Genomic DNA, 22,915 nt, shown 5'->3' with positions numbered 1-22,915 from the left:
TGATAAATGTATTTTTAGGAAATATGTGGTTGTTCTCTCTTGGGGACACTCTTCCCCTGCTCCCTCCCTGTGCTGCAGAGTGAGTTTACACTGTAATCAACCTTCTGTTGATTGAATGTCCTCCACATCCCTTCCAAAAATGCCTCTAGATGTCCAGATGAGGCCAGTTCTCTAGCAAGGAAGCTGATCCCAGCAACGGACAGGCCTCCACCAAGGAGATTCTTACTATCCTGATGTACCAGTATCCTTACTTTGACTCAGCAGTCTTTTGAGGCAGGATATGAGTAGGAATTACACAACAGAATAACAGAGTTGGAAGGGACGTTGGAGGTCATCTAGTTCAACCCCCTGCTCAGGCAGGAAACCCAATACCATTTCAGGCAAACAGCTGTCCAGTCTCTTCTTAAAAACTTCCAGTGTTGGAGCATTCACAGCTTCTGGAGGCAGGTTGTTCCACTGATTAATTGTTCTAACTGTCAGGAAGTTTCTCCTTAGGTTGCTTCTCTCCTTGATTAATTTCCATCCATTGCTTCTTGTCCTACCTTTGGGCGCTTTGGAGAATAGCTTGACTCCCTCTCCTCTGTGGCAACCCCTGACATATTGGAACATTGCTATCATGTCACCCCTCGTCCTTCTCTTCATTAAACTAGACATACCCAATTCCTATAATCCAACAGGGCTATGGAAGTTCAGAGAAGTTGGTCTGTTGGAGTTCCCTAGAGAAGAATCTTTGTCCTGACAAAGTACTGGGCTGGGTTGGGCTCCTCCAAGTAAAGAAGGTGGAAACACATATGATCATTGGCAATTCTGGGAGTTTATTTTATTTATTTATTTATTTATTTTATTACATTTATATACCGCCCTTTCCCTGAGGACTCAGGGCGGTTTACAGGAAATTAAAAACCAACAATACAAAAGTTAAAACCAATTTAAAAAAGATTAAACTTAACCCTGTGCAATTAAAACCCCGATTAAAATAAATTACTCCTCAGCCTGGGCCCGAGAGCTCGAAGAGCCAGGTCTTCAGGCCCCGGTGGAATGAACGGAGGTCGGGGGCAGTCCTCAGCTCCACTGGCAGCTGGTTCCAGAGGGCAGAGTCCACGAGCCATAAAAGAGCCAAGGTTGCCTACCCCGGGATAGAGAGTCGCAACTCTCCTAGATCTACTTTAGCAGTCTTCACAATCATCAACCATGATGTCCTTCTAGACTGTCTACAGGAGTTGGAAGATAGGGGCACTGAGTCGAATGGTTCTGCTTCTCCCTCAGTTGACAAGTCCAATCAGTGTTTGGAGCTGGGTGGAAATAAGAGGTCGGCTGAGTGTAATGCAGTGTAAAGTTTGGTCCTCTGTAACATCTATGTGAAGCTCCTAAGAGAGAACATCTGAAGGTTTTGGCTTCAGATCTCATCAATAGGCTGATGACACCCAAGTGTACATTGCTACTGTTTTGTGATTTGTGGCTATGAGGATCTAGGTGGGGCAGAACAGGCTGAGGGAGAATTATTGCTTGTTCATTGTGAATTCTCAAGATCTCCAGCTGAGATATTGGAACATTGCTATCATGTCCCCCCTCGTCCTTCTCTTCATTAGACTAAGGTAAAGGTAAAGGTTGCCCCGCATGTGCGTGCAAGTCGTTTCCGACTCTTGGGGCAGGTGCTCATCTCTGTTTCAAAGCCGAAGAGCCAGCGCTTGTCCGAGCACGTCTCCGTGGTCATGTGGCCAGCATGACTAGACGCCAAAGGTGCACGGAACGCTGTTACCTTCCCACCGGAGTGGTCCCTATTTTTCTACTTGCATTTTTACGTGCTTTCAAACTGCTAGGTTGGCAGAAGCTGGGACAAGTAACAGGCGCTCACTCTGTTACGCGGCACTCGGGATTCGACCCGCCAAACTGCCGACCTTCTGATCGACAAGCTCAGCATCCTAACCCACTGAGCCACCAGGTCCCTGACTTCATTAGACTAGACATACCCAATTTGTATAATCCAACAGGGCTATAGATGTTCAGAGAAGTGAGTCTGCTGGAGTTCCCTAGAGAAGAATCTTTGTCCTGACAAAGTGCTGGGCTGGGTTGGGCTCCTCCATGTGAAGAAGGTGGGAACACATCACAAAGCTTTTTCCTTCTTTACTGTTTCTGTCTCTGTCTCTTTAGGCTTCCCTCTGCCCTGCTTTGCTCTGAGACCTGAAATTTGAGGAAATGAAGCAAAACCTACCTTCCTCTCCTATCAAAGGTCATAATACCTAATGTAAATATTGGGAATTGAGAGAGAGAAAATATATTCAACTTCTCACGCTTCCTGGGGAAAAATTAACAATAGAAGTAGTCCTCGACTTACAATTGAGCCCAAAATTTCTGTTGCTAAGTGAGACATTGGTTAAGTGAGTTTTGCCCCATTTTACGACCGTTCTTGCCACATTGTTAAGTGAATCACTGCAGTTGTTAGGTTAGTATCACGGTTGTTAAGTGAATCTGGCTTCCCTGTTGACTTTGCTTATTAGAAGGTCGCAAAAGGTGATCACACCACCCTGAGACACTGCAACTATCATTAATACGAGGCAGTTGCCAAGTGTATGAATTTTGATCGCTTGACCGTGGGGGTCCTGCAATGGTTGTAAGTATAAAAACGGTTATGTCGTTATTTTTAGTGGCGTTGTAACTCCAAATGGTCACTAAACAAACGGTTGTAAGTCAACTTGTAAGTCTGTTGTACTAACAAAACACTTGGTCGCTTTTTGGTGATTTTCTGAAGTGCCTCCTTACTCTTATATCTGATGGATGGACCTCCTTGGGTAACCTGTCTTAATTTTATTCAATTTTTTCTCCCCAGTCTCAGGCCACGCAAATTTGTTAGTTCCAACATCAATCAGTTCCCTGGTCATCCAATACAAGTCTGGGATGGAAGAGGGGAAGAATTTTGGCTGACCTGAGCTTTAAATTTTTGAAGGGAGGGCTGTCTTTTTTCTAGCATTCCTTTTAAAATTTTGCTTACAGTGTTCTCAACATCACTGTGCATGCTGCATAATTTAACTGCAATTTAAACACAGCACCTAGTACCGAAATGTATTATGTTCCAAAACAGCATTAAAATATTAATATAAAATAAAATACGTATTATAAAATAATATTAAAAATTAAATTTTATTAATACAATTAATAAATATTGATGTTCGTGGGTTTTTTTGAGTCTTGCAACAGGTTCCCAAAAACTGAGACGCACTTTTGCATCTTTCTCCAGAACACGAAAATCCATACGTGTACGGTTTATTTATTCCCATTTAGCCTACCAGTAAAACTACTACTCCCGAAATGCAGTTCTCCGCTCCACCCCCACCCACCCCCAGTTTTGCCTTTGCTGTACACGTTGAGGCTTGCCATTTGCTGGCGCATAGCCCTATGGAAGTTGCGGTCCTTCCTCTTAACACTATTTATCACAAAGGACGAGGTAGGAACTACAGCTACCGTCATGCATCACTCCTTCAGCCACGCTTGGCACTGTGTGATCTATCCCGGGACCGGTAGCCTCTCCCCTTTTTTCTTGGGGGGGCGGAGGACTACAACTCCCGGCGTGCACCGCCCCCCCCCCCCGTCCTTTGATGTTTACCCCCCTCGGCCCTTAGGAAGGGGATTCTCCCCAAGATGGCGGCTCCTGCTTCAAGGGGTTCGGGGGGTGGAGCCTGCACCCCCACTGGCTCCCTAGATTATTGCCTGGCCCAGCTGCAGAGGGGGACCGAGCCCGGGCTGGGCAAGGCCTTGTTGGCCCTCCGGACCCAGCACATCAAGGAGACGGGAGGCATCGCCCGTTTCCGGACCCACGGGGGGCTGGCGCCACTTTTGGGGATCCTCTCCGGCTCCCCGCGACCGCGCCGCACTTTGGACCTGGCCCTCAGCATCCTGGGCAACTGCTGCACCGAAGGGGGCAGCCGCACCCAGGTGCGCGAACTTGGGGGGATCCCGCCGCTAGGTGAGTGCAAAAAGTGTATGGGGGGGCAGAATGGGGGTACGGCTAAGGAAGAGCCCCTCTTCACACACACACCCCTCCCAGGTATTTCTGGAGTGGGCGGGGCTGTTTCCACCCCTCCCGTCCCAGCCTGATGCCTGATCACGTCTTGGACTTCAACTCCCATGATTCCCAGCCAGCTAGGCCGATGGGGGAGCTGCAACGGGATAATGGGAGTTGAAGTCGGCGGCATCGGCAGGGGCTCCGGGAAGGGCATCTTGTCTTGCTAAGGCAAGGGTCTTCAAACTTGGCCCTTTTATGACTTGGGGACTTCAACTCCCAGAATTCCTCAGCCAGCCACGCTGGCTGAGGAATTCTGGGAGTTGAAGTCCCCAAGTCATAAAAGGGCCAAGTTTGAAGACCCCTGTGCTAAGGAGTGAAGATGCAGCCTTGGTGGGGAGGGGGAGACCGCTGTTCCCATCAAGCCGGAACCCCCCCCCCCTCTTATGGGTGGGGCTTCTCAAATCAGGGCACCCACTGGGGGCAGAGGGGGGGGAAATCAGTTTTATGCCCCCTTAAATCTGATGGTGTGAGTGCAAAAGGATGATAACCTTAACAAGGGCTTCCGGCTGTTGGAAGTGGTCAAGGTGAAACCTCAGGCTTTCCCAATGTCAGCTAGAAGTAACTCATTTCTTAAATGTTGTATCTTGCAATCTTTTTTTTGTATTGAAAAGTTTTACAACACATTTTTAAAATAGAAAAAAGAAACAAAAAAAGAAAAAAACCCTCCTCTCCCTCCCCTCTCCCCAACCCACCCCTACCCAACCCTCCCCCCTCCCCGACTTCCCAGAGCTGAATACAGGGTATAGTATTACAAACATGCTAGAATATGCTAACAACTTGAAATCTTAAGGATTTTAAACCATGCCAGTCTGAGCCTTGTGCATGGGCCCCGACTGTAGAACATTTCTAAAACTGGGAACATCTCATGTTAGATTTGTGATGGTGTCCTGGGCTAAAATGATTGTCCCGGTCCTTAAAACAACAATAAAAAACACCACACAGCTAAATTATGCCTAGATGTGTAACTTGGGGCTGCGGTTGCTTTACTTGGCACGCCATCTGCCTGTTAATACTGTGAATATCACAGCTTCGTCCTTTAAAATGGATGGACGGGGGAAAATGGAAAGCTATTCATGGTTTCAAGCCAGCAAAAACAAGTTTAGGTACTATTAATATTTACCTTTTGATTTTATCAGACCCTCTTTGATGCCAAGTTATGGGGCTATGCTAAGTACTTTGTGTTTAGATAACTAAATGCATGGAAGAATTGGCTAATAGATGTTTTGTGAATTGGAGCTTATACCAGTGCATGCCCTAGCACTGAAAAGATCTCATAAGTACATGTATGCCCAGCATGCAAGGGACTTGCAACTTTTTCAGAAATCTCTCTCATGACATGGTGTAATTATGTAATATGTAAAATGTAGGAAGCTTGTATTTATCTCTAAATTAGACGCGTAGCCTGCTTTTTTTTTTACAGCTTAAGCCAGCATACATAATGCTATTTTGTCCTGTGTTCCCCATGATTAACAACCCTGTGAAAGGAGGGAGTGGCTAAAAGTTGCCCAGCTGATTTCTTTACCTAAGATTCCCTCACAATCTCTCAGTTTCTAATCTGGCCAATACACCAAACTGTTGTCTATCCTGGAAATGCCTACCTCTTAGCAGAAAGTGATAAAAAAGCTAAATGTAGTTTGAAGTGCCACAAAACTCTTCCCTTCTCCCCCCCCCCCCAGTGCAACTAGCCAAGACAGCTACTTCTCTTAAAAGATGTTGTGGTTTTACAACTGGATTATCAAATTGCTACCTTTCCCCATTTTCTCTTTCTAGTTATTATCCTGAAGTCACTTGCTGTGGAAAGTATCCTGAATCGGACAGCACGGGCACTCGGCAACTTGGCTGTAGACTTAGAAAATTGCCAGGCCATCCATGAAGCAGGTTGAACAGGGGTTGGGTGGGCAAAAGGGTAGGATCTATGTAAGTGTAGAACTGAGATGTGTAGTATGTGTATGTATTTACACACACACACACACACACACACACACATACACACACACACGTCCTCTTTTACCAGCCACTCATTCAGTGAGTTTGAAGTTATGACAATGTTGAAAAAGGAGACTTTTGTGGCCAGTCCTCAAAGCTGTGGCCATCGCCACTTCCTTGAGGTCACATGATTGCAATTTGGGTGTTTTGACAACTGGTGAACATTTACAACGGTTGCCACATCTCACAGTCATGTGATCACCCTTTGCAACCTTCACAGCTGGCTTCCAACAAGCAAGGTCAATGGGGAAGCCATCAGGAAGTTGTTAAATTGTGTTTAATCACTGCAGGTATGATTTTCTTAGTGACTGCAGCTGAAATTGATGTAAGTTGATGTGGTCACATAATGTCATACTTAATGACCGTGCCACTTAGTAACAGAGTTGCTGGTCCTGATTGTGGTTGGTCAGTGCGGAGGTACAGCTGTCTTTCTTACTTTTTCACCATCAAAGGGCAGCTCAAGTTTATTTTCCAACATTGTTAGTTGGACTTTTTCCTCCTCCCTCTCCCCGTCATGAACACACACACAGAGGTTAAGAGCTATTAATTGCTTGGAGTCAATATGGCCTGGTGGATAAAGATTCTATGTTAGCAGCATCAGCACCCTGAGACAAATTTATGTCCCGCCATTCTCAACTCCCCCTTACAAATATGCAGATAATTATCAATTCTGTTGTATACCTTTAGCATATATAATATGCTTGGCTATTCTGAGGGCTTGAAATAGTAAAAAAAATACATTTCATATATTCTCTTAATAATATTTGGTGCAAACTCTGAAGGGCATCGTACAATTCCTTAGGGGAATTCATTTAATATAGTAAAACCTTTGCAATAATAGGTTGGTCAGATGTGACGCTCTACGGACAGGTTGTAAATTAAAAGCGGGGATATGTTAAGCATCTCTGCTTAACTGTGATGAATCCAGAGCTCTTCGTTCTTCTAATATAAGAATCTGCAGGATGGGGAGTTGGTGGTGGTGTCACTTCATTGGTAACTTGGAAGGAATTTGAGTGGCTTTCCACAATTGGGCATCAAATTCCAAATTACTCTTGTCAAAGTTCCACTGCAAGCCTTCATATTATTCTCCATATCCCAGGGCGGGGGATGGGAATGATGTCAATGGAAACCAGAGCAGAAATTATTTGTTTATTTAAAAGGCTTACGTAACTGCCCATCTTGCGGTACTGTAATCCTGGGCTGCTCAGCAGCAATAAAACATAAAACTAGAATACTAAAATCGAAAGCATCTCACAGGCACCCCATGGACGATATTTTCCCCCGTGTGTTCGCTGGCCTCTTCGCTCAAGGCCAGCACTTGGGGAGACGTCAGCTCTTCAGAGCCTCCCAGAAGGCTAAAATGGTGGAGTCCTGACAGATCCCAAGTAGATCTCGTCACGGAAGACTTTCTTTTTTTTTGCTGCTTTATTTTAAAGTGGAGAATAAACTTCGTATCCGTAGTTAGTGCAATTAATAATAATAATTGGCCTGACAGGTAGACGGGAGCAAGGAGCTCTTGGGGTTAATATGGTGCCTTTGAACGCTGCTTGATTATAGGGGTCAATAAAACGTTGAGTCCCTAAAAATAAACCGAGATGTATGCTAATTGAGGCATCTGGAAATGTATCTGGCTGACTCACCGTTTAGCCGATGTAGGATCTTGTGACCGGACTTCCTTTTCTTGCCATATTCTCACTTCCTGAATATTTGCCTCACAGGAGCCGTGCCCCAGCTAATCCAGGTGCTCACCACCTCCCAGGACAGTGAATGTTTGCAGAGCGTGATCAGGGCCATCCGCTACCTGGCCAATACTCCTGCTCATCGTCTTTCGCTGGTCCAACAGGGGGCAGTCCGCCCCATAGCGGAGCGCTTGGTTTCCTCCGTGGAGGATGGGCCCTTGATTGCAGCCGTGGTGCGCGCCCTTGTGGAGCTGACAAAGGGCTGCAGTCGTGACTGTGCGGAGCAGCTGAGCTTGGGAGGTGGGGTGGTGCCCCTCGTAACCTTAGCTGGCCACGAAAAACGGGTGGTGCAGGAGTCGGCCCTTGCGGTCCTCGCCAACCTCTGTCTTCAGGGCATGCTGAGACCAGCTATAGGCAACGCTGGCGGGGTGGAGTTGCTAGTGGGGGAGATCCAACGGCGGAGGGGAGCCGGGGCGCCCGGAGCCTCCCTCCATCCACTGGTCAAAGCTTTGTGCCTCCTGTGCCGGGAGGCTGTTAATCGGAGCCGGGTGCGGAAGACCGGAGGATTAGAGTTACTGCTCTCCCTGTTGCGGGACCAATGTCACAGCTATTCGCACGCTCGGGTGGTGATGGCTTTTGTGGCCTTTTTCTACGACGAGGAAGCCCTGGAGATGCTACAGGCCGGAGGACTGGTGCCCTTGCTGGTTGGCAGGCTGGCAGCCCAGGGCCAGTGGGCCAGCCGGGAACAAGCGGAGGAGGAGGAGGAGGAAGAACATGAATACGAGAAAGATGCGGCATCGTTTGACTTCCCTGCTGAGGGGCGGCGAGGAGAACAGGCCTTGCCCGGAGCAGAGAGTTCCAGTTTTCAGAGCCTGAGGTAAATTTGGTTTTGCCTGCAGGTCATCTGGGTGGGTGCAGGGACTACTCAACAGTTTCAGATGGGTTGGACTACAACTTATTCAGATGGGTCGGGTCCGCTGACTCATGGTCATTGGCCATGTTGGGCTTGGCTTCCAATAAGAAGCATTGTACAGGTAGTCCTCGACTTAACGACCGCAGTAGAGCTCAACATTTCTGTTATAAAGTGAGATGTCTATGAGGATTCTCAGTCATCCAGGTCACGGTTGCCCCAAAGGTGCCTTTTTCACCAGGCAACTAGAATTTCTTGTTTTTCTTTGGGAGACGCTTCGCTTCTCATCCCAGAAGCTTCTTCAGCTCTGACCGGATGGTGGGGAATGCGAAGGATAGTGGGGAACGTTAAGTGAGATATTTCTTAAGTGAATTTTGCCCCATTTTTACGACCTTTCTTGCCACAGTCATTAAATGGAATTACTGCAGTTGTTGAGTTACTTCACTTAACACCATTGTTAAGTGAACCTGGCTTCCCCGTTGACTTTGCTGGTCAGAAGATCACAAAGGGTGATCACACGGCCCCCTGGGGAGACTGGAAATGTCATAAATATGCGTCAGCTGTCCAGCACCTGAATTTTGATCACATGACCAATAGTCATACTGCTGCAATGGTCACTTTTTTCAATGCCATTGTAACTAAATGAAGTGTTGCAAGTCGAGGGCTGCCTGCATTCCAATGCTGTTAGTGGGTATTGCAGTGGAAAAGGTAGGTTTATACGTCAGAGAAAGATGGGGTAAGTTTGAAAGGCTGCCAAATAAAAGGTGTTTTTACATTCTAAAGCCCAGTTGGGAAATGGATGATGGTGTGAACATGTGAGTAGACGATAAAAAAAGGAAAACTCTGCACCGATCCTTTGCATATATATGCAAGTGGAAGACAGTTGTTTACCTTGCGTGTCTGATTCTGGGATTTCCTAGATTGGGAATTCTAGGAAAGACCTGGCAAATTGAAAAAGACAAAAACATCACAGTGGGGAGTTAGGTGGACAGTGGAGCAGCTGACCTCCTCTGATTGGTGCCAGCTTTGCACGGCCCCTTCTGCCTTCCTCCTATAAAGTCCGTGTGGTTTAAAGATTCAGCTGTTCGTTTTTCTTTTAATGGGAAGTTGAATTTCTCCGAATTTGGGGGCCTCCTATTTGATTTATAGAGGGACGCGGTGGCTCAGTGGGTTAGGACCCTGAACTTGTCGATCAGAAGGTCGGCAGTTTGACGGGTCGAATCCCGAGTGCCCTGTAACAGAGTGAGCGCCTGTTACTCGTCCCAGCTTCTGCCAACCTAGCAGTTCGAAAGCACGTAAAAATGCAAGTAGAAAAATAGGGACCACTACGGTGGGAAGGTAACAGCGTTCCGTGCGCCTTTGGCGTCTACTCGTGCCGGCCACATGACCACGGAGACGTCCTCGGACAAGCGCTGGCTCTTCGGCTTTGAAACGGAGATGAGCACCGGCCCCTAGAGTCGGAAACGACTAGCACGCATGTGCGGGGGAACCTTTACCTTTACCTTTATTTGATTTATGCCCTAAAAACTCTTCAGCAGATGAAAATGCCTAGCTGACCAGGTGAAGTTAAGCAGAATCAGGCCTGCTTGATAATTGGATGGTAGACCTGCAGAAAATAGCCAGGCCTATAAGTAATTGGAAATTTTCACACACACACACACACACACACAAAAACCCACAGAAGCCCTTGAGTTGTCCAGCAGTCGAGTTCAGTTTGAAGGGGGTAGCCCTTGGATTATTATACAAATACATTTGGCCATCCTTCCGAGTTGTAATGGCACTGAAAAAAAGTGACTTGCAACAACTGGTCCTCGCGATTGTGACTGTCACAATGCCCCTGGGGTCCTATGATCAGATTTTGGACACCTGGCATCCTTCGTGTATTTACGATAGTTGCAGCATCCTGCAATCAATATTGTGACTTGATATCTGCAACCTTCCCTGCCGGGGTGGGGGGGGGGGAAAGCCAGACTTGCTTAACAACGCATGTGATTCCTTTAACAATTGCCATGATTTGCTTGGCGACTGTGGCAAAAAAAATAAATTAATAATTTTTTTTGGTAAAACTGTGCATGACTCGCATAACAAGCATCGGAATGTCTGGTTCCAAATGGCTGGCTGGGGAATTCTGGGAGGCTGAAGTCCTCATGTCTTAAAAGTTGCCAAGCTTGAAAAACGCCACATTTATAATAAGATGGAAAATTCAGCGTAAGGGCGCAGCTACTATAAACGAGGGGGCTTTGCGCCCTGCATGGCTTGGCGCATCTTGCATTGCTTTCCCACCAGGTATGGCTTCCTGTGACAGCATCGCTCTGAAGATTAGATTATATTATATTATATTATATTAGATTAGATTAGATTAGATTTATTGAATTTATATGACGCCCTTCTCCCTAAGGACTCAGGGCGGCTCACATCAAAAAATTTAAGAAACATGGAATACAAAATTTAAAAAAGAATTAAACAATAAATGTAATGGATACATGACAATTTAACTCAATAAAAGCCAAATTTAAAAAACATAGTCAGTCCAGACCCGCTTGTTGGAATAACCAAGTCTTCAGGTCACGACGGAAGGATCGAAGGTCAGGGGCCGTCCGCAGCTCCAGAGGCAGGCTAATGCCTCCTTAAGTAACACCAGCTGCCTGCAATTAGTGCAGGTTCGCATCCCACCAGGCTCAAGGTTGACTCAGCCTTCCATCCTTCCGAGGTAGGTAAAATGAGGACCCAGATTGTTGGGGGCAATTAAGCTGACTTTGTAATAATGCCGCTTGGGGTGAGTGTGAAAGCCCTAATAAGCAGGCATATACATAGAATGAAGGCTACTGCTAAGCTTGTAAGCCGCCCTGAGTCTTCGGAGAAGGGCGGGATATAAATGGAATTAAAAAAAAAAAGTTCATTCCAGAGGGTCAGCGCGCCCACAGAGAAGGCTCTCCCCCTGGGGGCCGCCAGCCGGCATTGACTCTGTGGGAGTGAACCGGGCGATGGGAGGTTGATAATGGCAGCAGGTGGTCTCGCAAGTACCCCGGGCCTAAGCCGTATAGGGCTTTAAAGGTTATTACCAGCACCTTGAATTGCACCCGGAGGGCAACCGGGAGCCAATGCAGCTCCTGGAGGAGTGGTGTAACATGGGAGTCTCGAGATACTCCCATAAGCACCCGCGTGGCCGCATTTTGCACCAGCTGAAGCCTCTGGGTGCACTTCAAGGGTGCACTCCCATGTAGAGAGCATTGCAGTAATCCAGGCGAGAAGTGACTAGGGTGTGGGTAACCGTGCATAGGGCATCTCGGTCCAGAAACGGGCGCAACTGGCGCACTAGGCGAACCTGTGCAAAGGCCCTTCTGGTCACGGCCGTTAGATGATCTTTCAAATTAAGCCCTGAATCCAGGAGGACACCCAAGTTTTTTTTTTAATTTTAATTCCATTTATATCCCGCCCTTCTCCGAAGACTCAGGGTGGCTTACAAGCTTAGCAGTAGCCTTCATTCTATGTATATGCCTGCTTATTAGGGCTTTCACACACACCCCAAGCGGCATTATTACAAAGTCAGCTTATTGCCCCCAACAATCTGGGTCCTCGTTTTACCTACCTCGGAAGGATGGAAGGCTGAGTCAACCTTGAGCCTGGTGGGATGCGAACCTGCACTAATTGCAGGCAGCTGGTGTTACTTAAGGAGGCATTAGCCCACTGCTCCACCAAGGGCCAAGTTGCGGGCCCTTTCTGAGACGGAGCATCGTCTGACTGATTGCTGAAAACTTTGCAGCAGGGAAGACGTCAAGCTGCGCAGTCCGTGTGGAGTTTTTGTTCCCAGTATTTCTAGCCGAACGTGCTCCCGTTCTGTTCTTGAGATCCCTCCTCTCCAGATCTTCCCCCATGTATATGCGTCAAAGCTTATTCTTTCGTCTCTCTCTCTTTCTTCTTTGTCCCCAACGCAGATCCTGGCTTGTCTCGGAAGGTTATATTTCCAGCCCAGGAGACCTTTCTCCTCAGTGGTCTCCTGATGCCACCCTTTCCGAGTTGGAGACCCAAGGAGATCTCAGTCCCGGCCAAGAACTGCAAGATGAATCTCTAGGACCTTGCCACAGCACATCTGGGATGAAAACCCATTCCAGAGCCGAATCTCCTGATTTTTTACATTCCCCTTTCTTGGATTTGCCTCTTGGGGGGCAGCCCGGCCTTTCGGAGACTTTAAGCTCGGCAACGAAAGGTGGAGGAATCCTTCCGGATCACAGCCTCAGTCCTGCAGTGTTACCTTTGTCGGCTGAATCGGGAAATGTCCGCCCAGAAGCTGTCTTAGAGGGAAACCCACATTCAGAGGGAAACAAGGAGAATAAAGACGGGGCCAACAAGCCGCAAAAGGAGCCGGTGATGGTGTCAGAGCTGGCAAATTTAGACGGCGATCTCTCTGCGGATGATGGCTCAGAGTTGCCTTGTTCATCCACCTCGGAGGAAAGGCGACATGCCGGAAACATCGACAGTGGAGCCGAACAATCCTCTTGGCTTGCTTTGGTAGCCGGCCAGAACAGCCCTGGGCCCAGTAACTCCACCTCCATTCCATTGATCGTGATTCCCAGCAAGGGTGACCAAAGCCAGCTGTCACCCGGGCCTCTTGCCAAATCCCCGGTCACAGAGGAAGCGGTCCCGGTCCCTCCGAAGCCGAACGTTCAGACTCTCCCAACTTCTCCGGAGGAGTACAAGACGCCTACCTCTTACTGGAAACGGCGTGCCAAGCTGCGCTCCTCCTCGGAGCAAAGCACACCACCACTCCAGGGCTTGCGCCCGGCCTCGGAAGCTTCGTCTCCCTGGCTCTCCTTGACCTTGCCGCTCTCTTTCTCTTCCCACGTGGGCGACCCAGACCTCCATGCTCCCGAAGCGCCAGCCCTGCTCCTCCTCTCCCGTTTTTCTCAAGCTGAGGATCCTAGTCGCAGTTTGGTGACGCCGGACACGCTGCACGGACTGTTGCGTTACATCACCGGGAGTCCTTCCCCTTCCTCTCGCTGCCTTCGGCTGCTGCACCGTCTCACCTGCAACCCAGCTTGCCTGGAGCCCTTCGTGCGCTTCCATGGGCCCTCACTCATCAGGGCTTGGTTGATCCTGGGTGTATCCCCTGAGCAAGCCGCCACTGCCATCACCGGTGAAGCAGAAGAGGGGGAGACCAGCGGTTCAGATGATCCCAGGAGATTCAAGGAACTTGGTGTGTGTGTGTGTTTGTGTGTGTGTGTGTGTTGCGTTATCCTCATAGTTTAGGACAATCTTCTCCCACCTGTGGCCGATGTATGACTCCCTTCATCCTAGCCAACATGCTTCCTTGGGTTTACAAGAAGTCCTCGGCTTAACAACCAGAACTAAGCCCAAAATTTCCGTTGCTAAGCTTGGCAGTTGTTAAATGGGTTTTTTGCCCCATTTTGCAAACTTTCTTGCCACAGCTGTTAAGCGAACCGCTGCAGTTGTTAAGTTAGTAACACGGCCATTAAGCAAATCTGGCTTCCCCATTGACTTTGTCTGTCGGAAGGTCACAAAAAGAGGATCACAGTGACCCTGGGACACTGCAGCCGTCATAAGTATGAACCGGTTGCCAAGCGCCCCAATTTTGATCACGTGACCGTGGGGATGCTGCAGGGGTCATAAGGGTCAGAAGTCCCTAAGTCATTTCTCCCAGTGCTGTTACAACTTTGAACCGTCATTAAACGAATGGTTGTAAGTTGAGGACTACCTGTATAGGAGTTGGACGTGTCAGACTACATCCCTAGGTTGCCAAGGCTGTCCAGAATACTCAACATTGGTCCGATTGCTAAGTGTGATAGTTACTAAGTGAGTTGTGTCCATTTTACTATCTTTTTGCTGTGGCTGTTAAGTGAATCCCTGAATTTGTTAAGTGAAATGTGGTTGTTAAGCGAATCTGGCTCCCTCCCCCCCATTTGACTTTGCTTGTGAGAAACTGCCTAGAAAAGTTACCAGAGACAATCCCGAGAGCATCGTAAATGGATGCTGGTTGCCAGGCACCTGGAGTTTGATCACGCGCCTGGGGAATGCTGCAACGGTCATAAGTGTGAGAACTGGTCCTAGGTCACTTTTTCCAGTGCCGTTGTAGCTTTGAATGGTCATTAAAGGAATGGCTGTAAGTCGAGGTCTCCTGACATCGGCGAGTCTCACATTGGGGGAATCTCCTAATCCCGTGGTGGCGAACCTATGGCACGCATGCCACAGGTGGCACGCAGAGCTCTCTCTGTGGGCACACGAGCCGTCACCCCAGTCCTAGCCCCTCAGCTGGGTTTTATTAAACCTTTTCGCTTTAGGCCTCCGCTGTCGTGTGCCAAAAAAATAATAATCAATCAAAAATTAATAAATAAATCAATTTCAACTTCTCGCTGGAAAAAAAAAAGATCTCGCAAAGTTGGAATTGATTGATTGAACTTTTTAGTCCCGCCCAGTCTGCTGTTACCACTGTAGCCACGCCCACCCATTTGGCCACACCCACCCAATGGGCCATGCGCACCCGGCACCCAACGATACATAAGTGGGTTTGGGGTTGCAGTTTGGGCCCTCGGTCTCTAAAAGGTTTGCCATTGCTGTCCTACTTTGCTTTCTGCCCTCGTGTCCCACCTCGCTGGGTCTTGGATACGGGGCAGCCGCTGATAAGAGACTGTCTCCAAACTGGGCAACTTTAAGCCAGGCGGTGGCTTTGCTGGGGAATTCTGGGAGTTAGCCTCGTTGCTTGTCAAGTCAAGAGGTTGCCCGTGCATATCTGTAAAAGTAGGCCTCTTCGAGCAGGAAGAGAAATGGGGAAAATTGCCTGTAAAGGCGGGAGGAACATACCGATTTGCCCAAGCGATGGTTCGCCGCCATTCTTCCCGGCACACTTTACCATTTTAGATGGCGACGCTGCCTCTAACCCGCTACCTTTTCCCCCACTCCGCAGGAGAGGCGCTGCTGATGAACCTCTGCGTGCAGGCAGAGTCCCCCTTTGGCATGGGGGTTCTCACTCACATGCTGCTGTCGGGCTGCGAATTGGACCAGGCAGCCTCCGCCCTGGCGCTGCCCCTCATCTGCCGGTGAGTCGGGCGTCCCTTTCTGCACACTGTCGAAGCTGGACGCAGCGGGCAAAACATTTTATTCCTCGGCTGGCTGTCGAAACGGCAGCAACCTTTTTGGCGCGAGACCCAAGGCTCTGTCTTCGTTCCCTGGGCTTGCTTCAAGGCCCAGCAGAGAGATCTTAACCTGGGTGGTCTTGTTTGCGTCCCAGTATTGTGTGAACGCAATCTGTTGTGCTTAGGGTGTAGTTCAGTGTAACGGGGGGGGAGGGGAACACAAATAACATGCGAACGCAGCCATTGCATGCGGTTGTCTCAGATCTGCTATTTAAACCAGAGGTTTAAAGATTGGGTGGTGGTGGTGGGGTGTTGTTAGTGGCTCTGGAACCTCCAAGCGATGTCCAGGCTGCTTATCTTCAACTGGATGAGATGGCTAAACGGCGGGAGACTGTGATGCGGGAGGCAACCGGTTAACGTTGGTGGTACGATCCCACAGATCTGGAAGATGAGGGGAGAAGGGTGCATAACACCTGTAAAGGTAAAGGTTCCCCCGCACATGCGTGCTAGTCGTTTCCGACTCTAGGGGTCGGTGCTCATCTCCGTTTCAAAGCCAAAGAGCCAGCGCTTGTCCGAGGACATCTCCGTGGTCATGTGGCTGACATCACTAGACGCCAGAGGCCCATGGAACGCTGTTACCTTCCCACCGTAGTGGTCCCTATTTTTCTACTTGCTTTCGAACTGCTAGGTTGGCAGAAGCTGGGACAAGTAACAGGCACTCACTCTGTTATGCGGCACTCGGGATTCGACCCGCCAAACTGCCGACCTTCTGATCGACAAGCTCACCCACTGAGCCACTGTGTCCCTATGCATAACACCTGAGGTTGCCCCAAATTCGGGGAGAAATATTGCCAGGAGTGTGGGGCTGGGGAGGTGGGGGAGAGAGGGAAATGAGGTTGATTTGCAACAAGCGCCAATGCTCATTGTTGTGTCTTCTCTCTGCTGCAGGAAGGATTCTGCTTGCCGGAAGCTGCTGCTGGGCCTCTCTGGCCTGCGGATCTTGCTGGGGGTCCTGGTGCGGGACCCTGACCCCTATTTGGTCTTCTGTACCTCAGACGTTCTTTCCCTCCTTGTGAGCTCCCAAGCTCCGTCTCCTGCTTCTGTCTCGTCTCCTGCCGCGAAGCGGCCTCGCCTGGATTCCCCACCGCTTTGTCCTTATTCTCGCGTGGTGGAGGAGGGTGGTGGGGCTGACCTGTTCTTTCAGCTGGACTCTGGCTGCAGGGTGCCAGCCGTGCGACAGGCGGTCAGCGAGGCCTCTGAGGTCTTCCGGGCCATGCTGAGCGGAGGCTTCGCCGAGTCGTCCCACACCACCGTGACGCTTCGTGACGTGTTGCCAGAGCCTTTCCTGGCTGTCGCCCATTTCCTCCACGGCTGTCGTGGCAAGCCTTGCCGGATCTTGGGAAAGCCGTTCCCCCTGGCTTTAGCCGAAGGAATCTTGGTGGTGGCCGAACAGTATCTCCTCCCTGACCTCCAAGCCTTGGTGGATGAGAAATTGTGCCAAGACTCTCTCTGCCCTGGGACTCTTGGGGATGTGTACCGGCTGGCTGAGCAGCAGAAACGGCCTCGTCTCCTTCAGAATTGTGTGGCGTCCGTTTTCATCCGGGAAGGCTCAACCCCCACCCGCCGAGCTGCTGCCCTGGCAGAGCTGCTCCGATCGGCTGCAGATCCCAGCGGTTTAGCCGCCAAGCTGCTCGGAGTGGTGTTGGAGTCTCCGTGGGGCAGTGGCTCGGAGGGCCAGCTGAGCTGACGGATGGGTGCCTTCTCTCCTCTCCCCCGGTTCTTATACACAACTGAAACACTGACGTTGTGGATGGGGCGAGGGAGAGGATGGTTGGAGTTCAAAGAGAATAAACGGCAAAATGCTCAGAAAAGGGGAGTCTGGGTCAGTGGATGGTCCTATAATGGTCAGGGCTTCAACCTAGCACTGGGACCAAGCACTGTTTGATCAGTTGCGGTGTGTGTGTGTGTGTGGGGGTGAGGCTGGCGGTGGGGGGGGTGAGCGGGAAAGAGAGATGCCTGATAACAGAACTAGGGTTTGCCCTGCCTGCTGCTACACCAGTGTTTCTTAATCTCTGTGACTTTAAGAGGTCTGGACTTCAACTCCCAGAATTCTGGCTGGGGAATTCACAGAGGTTCGAGAAACACCGTCCTAGACAAACCGACACGGGTAGAAGCCGTAGAACGTCTATTTGGGAGCTTCAAGAATCCTTCCTGTCAGAAAGGGACTCTTTGCTTTTTTTGATTGGCCGAAACTCAAAAGTAGGAGGAGTCTCCTTTTGGTCTGGGCCAGCTGTGAAAAGGGTCAGCTTTGAATATGTATGTAGTCTGTGGGGCAACTCTGTTCTGGTGCTAGCTAGTTCAGAAATGAACCCAGATCCGGAGTTGTTTCTTCTCCACTCTGCATAGGAAGGACACAGTGAAAGGGTGTGACTGTAACAGAAGGAAACTTGAGTCAGCAGGAGCCCATTGGATGCCCCCAGGCACCTGAAGGAACCTGCAGAGGTGGAGGTTTTGTCTCCTCGCGAGGAGGCCCAGGAAACAGTTACCCAGAGAAGCTGGGTTGAAGAGGAGACCAGTCCTCGTTGTGAAGTTGGAACGATAATGTGTGTGAACTGTTGTACATAGAGAAATACAGAGAAGCCATGAAATGCTCAGAAGGGCTGTGTGGCTCGCCCTTATTTCCTTAACAGGGCAGCTCTTCACACTTTCACCCTGGGACACACTCGCACCCCCGTGGATAGCCTGCAGGATCGAAATGGAAAAAAACGGGTCGAGAGGTCGCGCTGTGCAAATCCAGCAAGGGGTTCGTCCCTCTTTCATAAACCTCCTTTTGACAGGGTGGGTGGGTGGGTGGGTGGGCTGAATGCTGACAGCTTTGGGACTTTTGGCCTGAAGTCCCCTGGGGCACCCCACTTCTCCCATCGGCTGAGTGAGCTGAGAGTTGGCCGGGTTTGCCTGCCCTCTTAATGCCAGTTACGTCTCTCCGCATTGAATCGTGAGGCCTCCCGGCCCTGCTCCCCTCCCCTCCGCCTTCCCATGCTGAGAACAGGAAACGCCTGTTTCTAACTGCATCCAGATGGTCTGCAGTCCGCTGGCGAAAGGAGAAGGGGGCGAGAAACCCATTTCCTAAGAGCCTGGCTTCTATAGGCCGCATTCGTGGGGAATGGGGCGGGAAAGGGATCCACATTTTGACACCCCCCCATTTTGAGGGTGGGCTGTCATTTGACTGTTCCACTCTTTTTTTCTTTTTTCTTTGCTGTTCGTGGGCACATCCGGCAAGAGCCAAGATGTGCAGCTTTTCCTCCCCACTGAGATAACGAGAGCATATATTCTTACGTTAGCTACCTTTCCCCCCCTTCTCCTCTAGCTTCAAAGTAAGTGAGAAACTGGTCCTGTTGATTATCCGTCTGGCTGCTTGTTATGGAAAGCCATGGGAGTCAGCCCCAGCGCTGGCAGCTGATTTATCACAGTGCTGTCAGCTTGGGTGCTGAAGCAAGCCAGGTCTGATGTTCTGGCATATAACTACTTTGTTTCTGAGCGCACCTCTTTTGCCCAAAATTGGGATAAGGTGCACATCTTTGCTTGGGTAACTGCAGTCCACACTGAGTGTACTCTCGGCTCTTATGTCTTACGTAAGCCCTTGCTGTAGCCGGAGTGTTGTTTTTTTTATGTTAGCTCGCCGAACGCCTTCTGACATTTTCCCTCTGGATTAATTCTTACCCCCTAGAATAGCGTCAGCAAGTTTTCAGATGTGTAGACTTCAATCCCAGAATTCCCCAGCCGACATACCTGTTAGGAAATTCTAGGAGTTAAAAAAGTCCACGCATCTTAAAAGTTGCTGAGGTTCCAAAACCAGTGTGGTAAGGACATTCGGGAAGTTGTTACCATGATATACCGATAGGTAGTCCTCAACTTATGACCATTTATTTACTGACCGAAGGTACAGCGGCACTGAAAAATGTGACAACCGGTCCTTGCATTTTTGTAGGGCGCCCAGGGTCACATGATCGCCAGCCACAGCCTTCCCAGCCAGCTTCCCACAAGCAAAATCAATCAGGGAAAGTGGATTCATTTGAATGATCCTGTGATTCACTTAACGGGTGCTGCAAAAAAAAAAGGATAATAAGATTTGGGAAATCTATTCAGATTAAATCTTCCCTTGCTTTTAGGAACGCAAGTGGGACTGGATATTCTGTTGCTAAGTTGTCACTAAGCGAATATGGTTTCTCCCATGACTTTGCTTGTGAGAAACTGGCTGGAAAGTCAGAAATGGTGATCAGGTTACACCCCCCTACCCCCCCCAGGACACAGCAACTGTCGTAAATACATAGGTAAAGGTTCCCCCGCACATGCGTGCTAGTCGTTTCCAACTCTTAAGGGCCGGTGCTCATCTCCGTTTCAAAGCCGAAGAGCCAGCGCTTGTCCGAGGACGTCTCCGTGGTCATGTGGCCGGCATGACTAGACGCCAAAGGCGCACGTAACGCTGTTACCTTCCCACTGTAGTGGTCCCTATTTTTCTACTTGCATTTTTACGTGCTTTCGAACTGCTAGGTTGGCAGAAGCTGGGACGAGTAACAGGCGCTCACTCTGCTACGCGGCACTCGGGATTCGACCCGCCAAACTGCCGACCTTCTGATCGACAAGCTCAGCGTCCTAACCCACTGAGCCACCGCATCCCTGTAAATACATAACTGGTTGCCAAGTGCTCAAATTTTGGATTATGTGACCCTGAAGGTGGTGCAACGCTTTGGTAAGTGTGAGAACCAGTTATAAGTCACTTTTTTCAGTGCCGTTGTAACTTCGAACAGTTGCAAGACGATTGGTTGTAAGTCAAGGACTATTGCTACATGTACATTCGACAGCAGAGGTCCCCAACCTTTTGGGCACCAGGGACCGGTTCCTTGGAGAGCATTTTTTTCATGGACCGGAAGGTGCATGGTTTTGTGTGCTGCCTGCATCCTGCGGCCCGGTTGCTGGCATGCCGCATCCCGGTACTGGTCCACGGACCGGGGGTTGGGTACCCCTGTTTTACAGTCAGTACTCTATATTCATCATGACTTGTACCCGAATGGCAGAAAGTACCTTAACTTTTCTATCTAGCCTTCTTCCAGATGTCGGAAGACTTGAGTCCCATCACATCTGGTACATGCCAGAGGGGCAACAGAAAGGTTTTTGCAAAACCCCTTCTTGGTCTTAATAACTAGAGGTTAGTGTCTACAGCTCTGCAAACTCTGAGCACACAAGCATACACAAACATATCCTTAGGAGGAAAAAGCTGTCTATCTTTGGTTTAGAAGGCTTGGAATAGGCCCCTCCTACCTCAGAGCTCTCACAGCTAACTATGCCAAACTAGATCTCACAATGTTTTTGTACACTTGCCTTTTCTCGCTTTTCCTTTTATTGAAACTTTCTTTGCGTTACTGGTCAATGGTGTCCGATTCTCGGAGGGTGCCTCGATAAGTCCCAGCAGTTTTCTCGGCAGAGTGTTTCAGGAGTGGTTTGCCATTGCCTTCTTCCTAGGGCTGAGAGGAAGTGGCTGGCCCAAGGTGAGGCCCAGCTGGCTTGGTGGACTAGAACTGGCTCTCGGAAGAGTTTTGGGGAAGAGTCAAAATAGTTAAAATCCAGATCTTTTTTAAAATAGGTGTTCAGATTTCAGGCTGAAATCATCCCTCCTTGGGGCTGCATTAACATTCACGTCTGATGACTTTTTCTCTCTCATTCTCCAACTTTTGTTCACATTCCCACCCCCTCTTTCTATCTTGCCTTCCCCCCCCAAAAAAAAACACCAACAACAAATCCTCTGAGTCAAATCATTTCAGTGTTCAATGACTAAATTCTCCCTGCAATTCTCAGTTTCACCCCAGCCAGGAGTATATTGCCTTTCACAAAACACCCCTTAAGTCCAGAACTGCAGACTTCTTTCCCTATTATTCGGCATTCAGAATACCTGACTGTGATGTGATATCACAGAATTGCCGAAAGGGACCTGCCTTATGGATGCCCAACTTCCCTCTGGCTGTCTGCAAGGTGAACCTCAAAAAGTGTGAGAAGGAAAGAAAGAGGCCTGTGCAAATGTTGGAACACCTGGAGCTTGACTTAGGGTGCTTCCCCCCCCCCCAGAGCTGGGAATCTTTATTTCATATTGAGCGTTGTTCAATTGGAATAACGTCCAGGAAAGATCCAGCAAAGTTTTAATCCTCCTCCTCCTCCTCCTACCCCATAATTCTGCACTGGCACAAATCTGCCTACGATTCTGTTTAAAACATCCACACGGTGCTAGTTTCTCTAACCATTGAGGATCGCTTTCTTCCACTCACACAAGGCAGCTAGGTTTTTGCAAAAGGAAGTTGAAAAAAGGAATTCCCGGCGGTTCTCGCTTCTCAAGCCTGGCCGGCACATGGGAATTCGCCTCTTCACTAGATACAATACCCGCAACGAATATAATTTATAATAGAATAGAATAGGAATAAGAATAGAATAGAACAGGAATAAGAATAGAACAGGAATAAGAATAGAATAGGAATAAGAATAGATTAGAACAGGAATAAGAATAGAATAGAATAGGTATAAGAATAGAATAGAACAGGAATAAGAATAGAATAGAATAGGAATAAGAATAGAATAGGAATAATAGAATAGAACAGGAATAAGAATAGAATAGAATAGGAATAAGAATAGAATAGAATAGAACAGGAATTAGAATAGGAATAAGAATAGAATAGAACAGGAATTAGAATAGAATAGGAATAAGAATAGAATAGAATAGAACAGGAATTAGAATAGAATAGGAATAAAAATAGAACAGGAATAAGAATAGAATAGAATAGGAATAAGAATAGAATAGAATAACTTTATTGTCATTTTAAAGATACACTAATCAGCTTACGTTTACATGAGATTACACACACACACACAGAGAGAGAGAGAGAGACGACCCAAGTCTAGTTCGGATCAACCCCTCTTCTCCCCCCCATCACCCCCCCCAAAAGTCCCTAGGAGCGGGGCGTCCTGTTTGGGGAGGCGGGAGGGGGCGCTTGGATGGGCTGACGTTCCCTTGCCCCTATTTAACCATCTTCCCCGGAGTGGACGCGAGGCCACGACGCGCGACGTGTGTGTGTGTGTGTGTGTTTGTGTCCGTGTCGAGGCGGAGTGGAGTGGAGTGGAGGGGGGGGGCGCGTCCATCCTTCCTGCC

At 48.9% G+C, this 22,915-nt stretch overlaps 1 protein-coding gene across 1 annotated transcript; it reads left to right on the top strand.

Moving 5' to 3' along the window:
• Positions 1–3,618: 3,618 nt before the first annotated feature.
• On the top strand, positions 3,619–17,594 carry LOC308676593 (armadillo repeat-containing protein 5-like). The gene is made up of 6 exons (XM_081342487.1): positions 3,619–3,961; positions 5,831–5,938; positions 7,765–8,602; positions 12,571–13,829; positions 15,555–15,687; positions 16,672–17,594. Exons 1-6 carry the CDS (start codon positions 3,637–3,639, stop codon positions 17,468–17,470), a joined length of 3,462 nt encoding a protein of 1,153 aa, XP_081198613.1. The 5' UTR covers positions 3,619–3,636; the 3' UTR covers positions 17,471–17,594.
• Positions 17,595–22,915: the final 5,321 nt, after the last annotated feature.

The sequence above is a fragment of the Vipera berus genome (assembly GCF_964194415.1).
Source record: "Vipera berus genome assembly, chromosome: W".
In the NCBI taxonomy this organism is placed as follows: Eukaryota; Metazoa; Chordata; class Lepidosauria; order Squamata; family Viperidae; genus Vipera; species Vipera berus.
The sequence above is the reverse complement of the archived record's forward strand: the minus strand, read 5'-3'. Positions and strand labels throughout refer to the sequence as shown.

Coding starts and splice junctions, on each gene's coding strand:
- LOC308676593 (XM_081342487.1), top strand. CDS start 3,637: ATGGCGGCTCCTGCTTCAAGGGGTTCGGGGGGTGGAGCCTGCACCCCC. Junction 5,939..7,764: donor CCAGGCCATCCATGAAGCAG/GTTGAACAGGGG, acceptor TTTGCCTCACAG/GAGCCGTGCCCCAGCTAATC. Junction 15,688..16,671: donor GCGCTGCCCCTCATCTGCCG/GTGAGTCGGGCG, acceptor TCTCTGCTGCAG/GAAGGATTCTGCTTGCCGGA.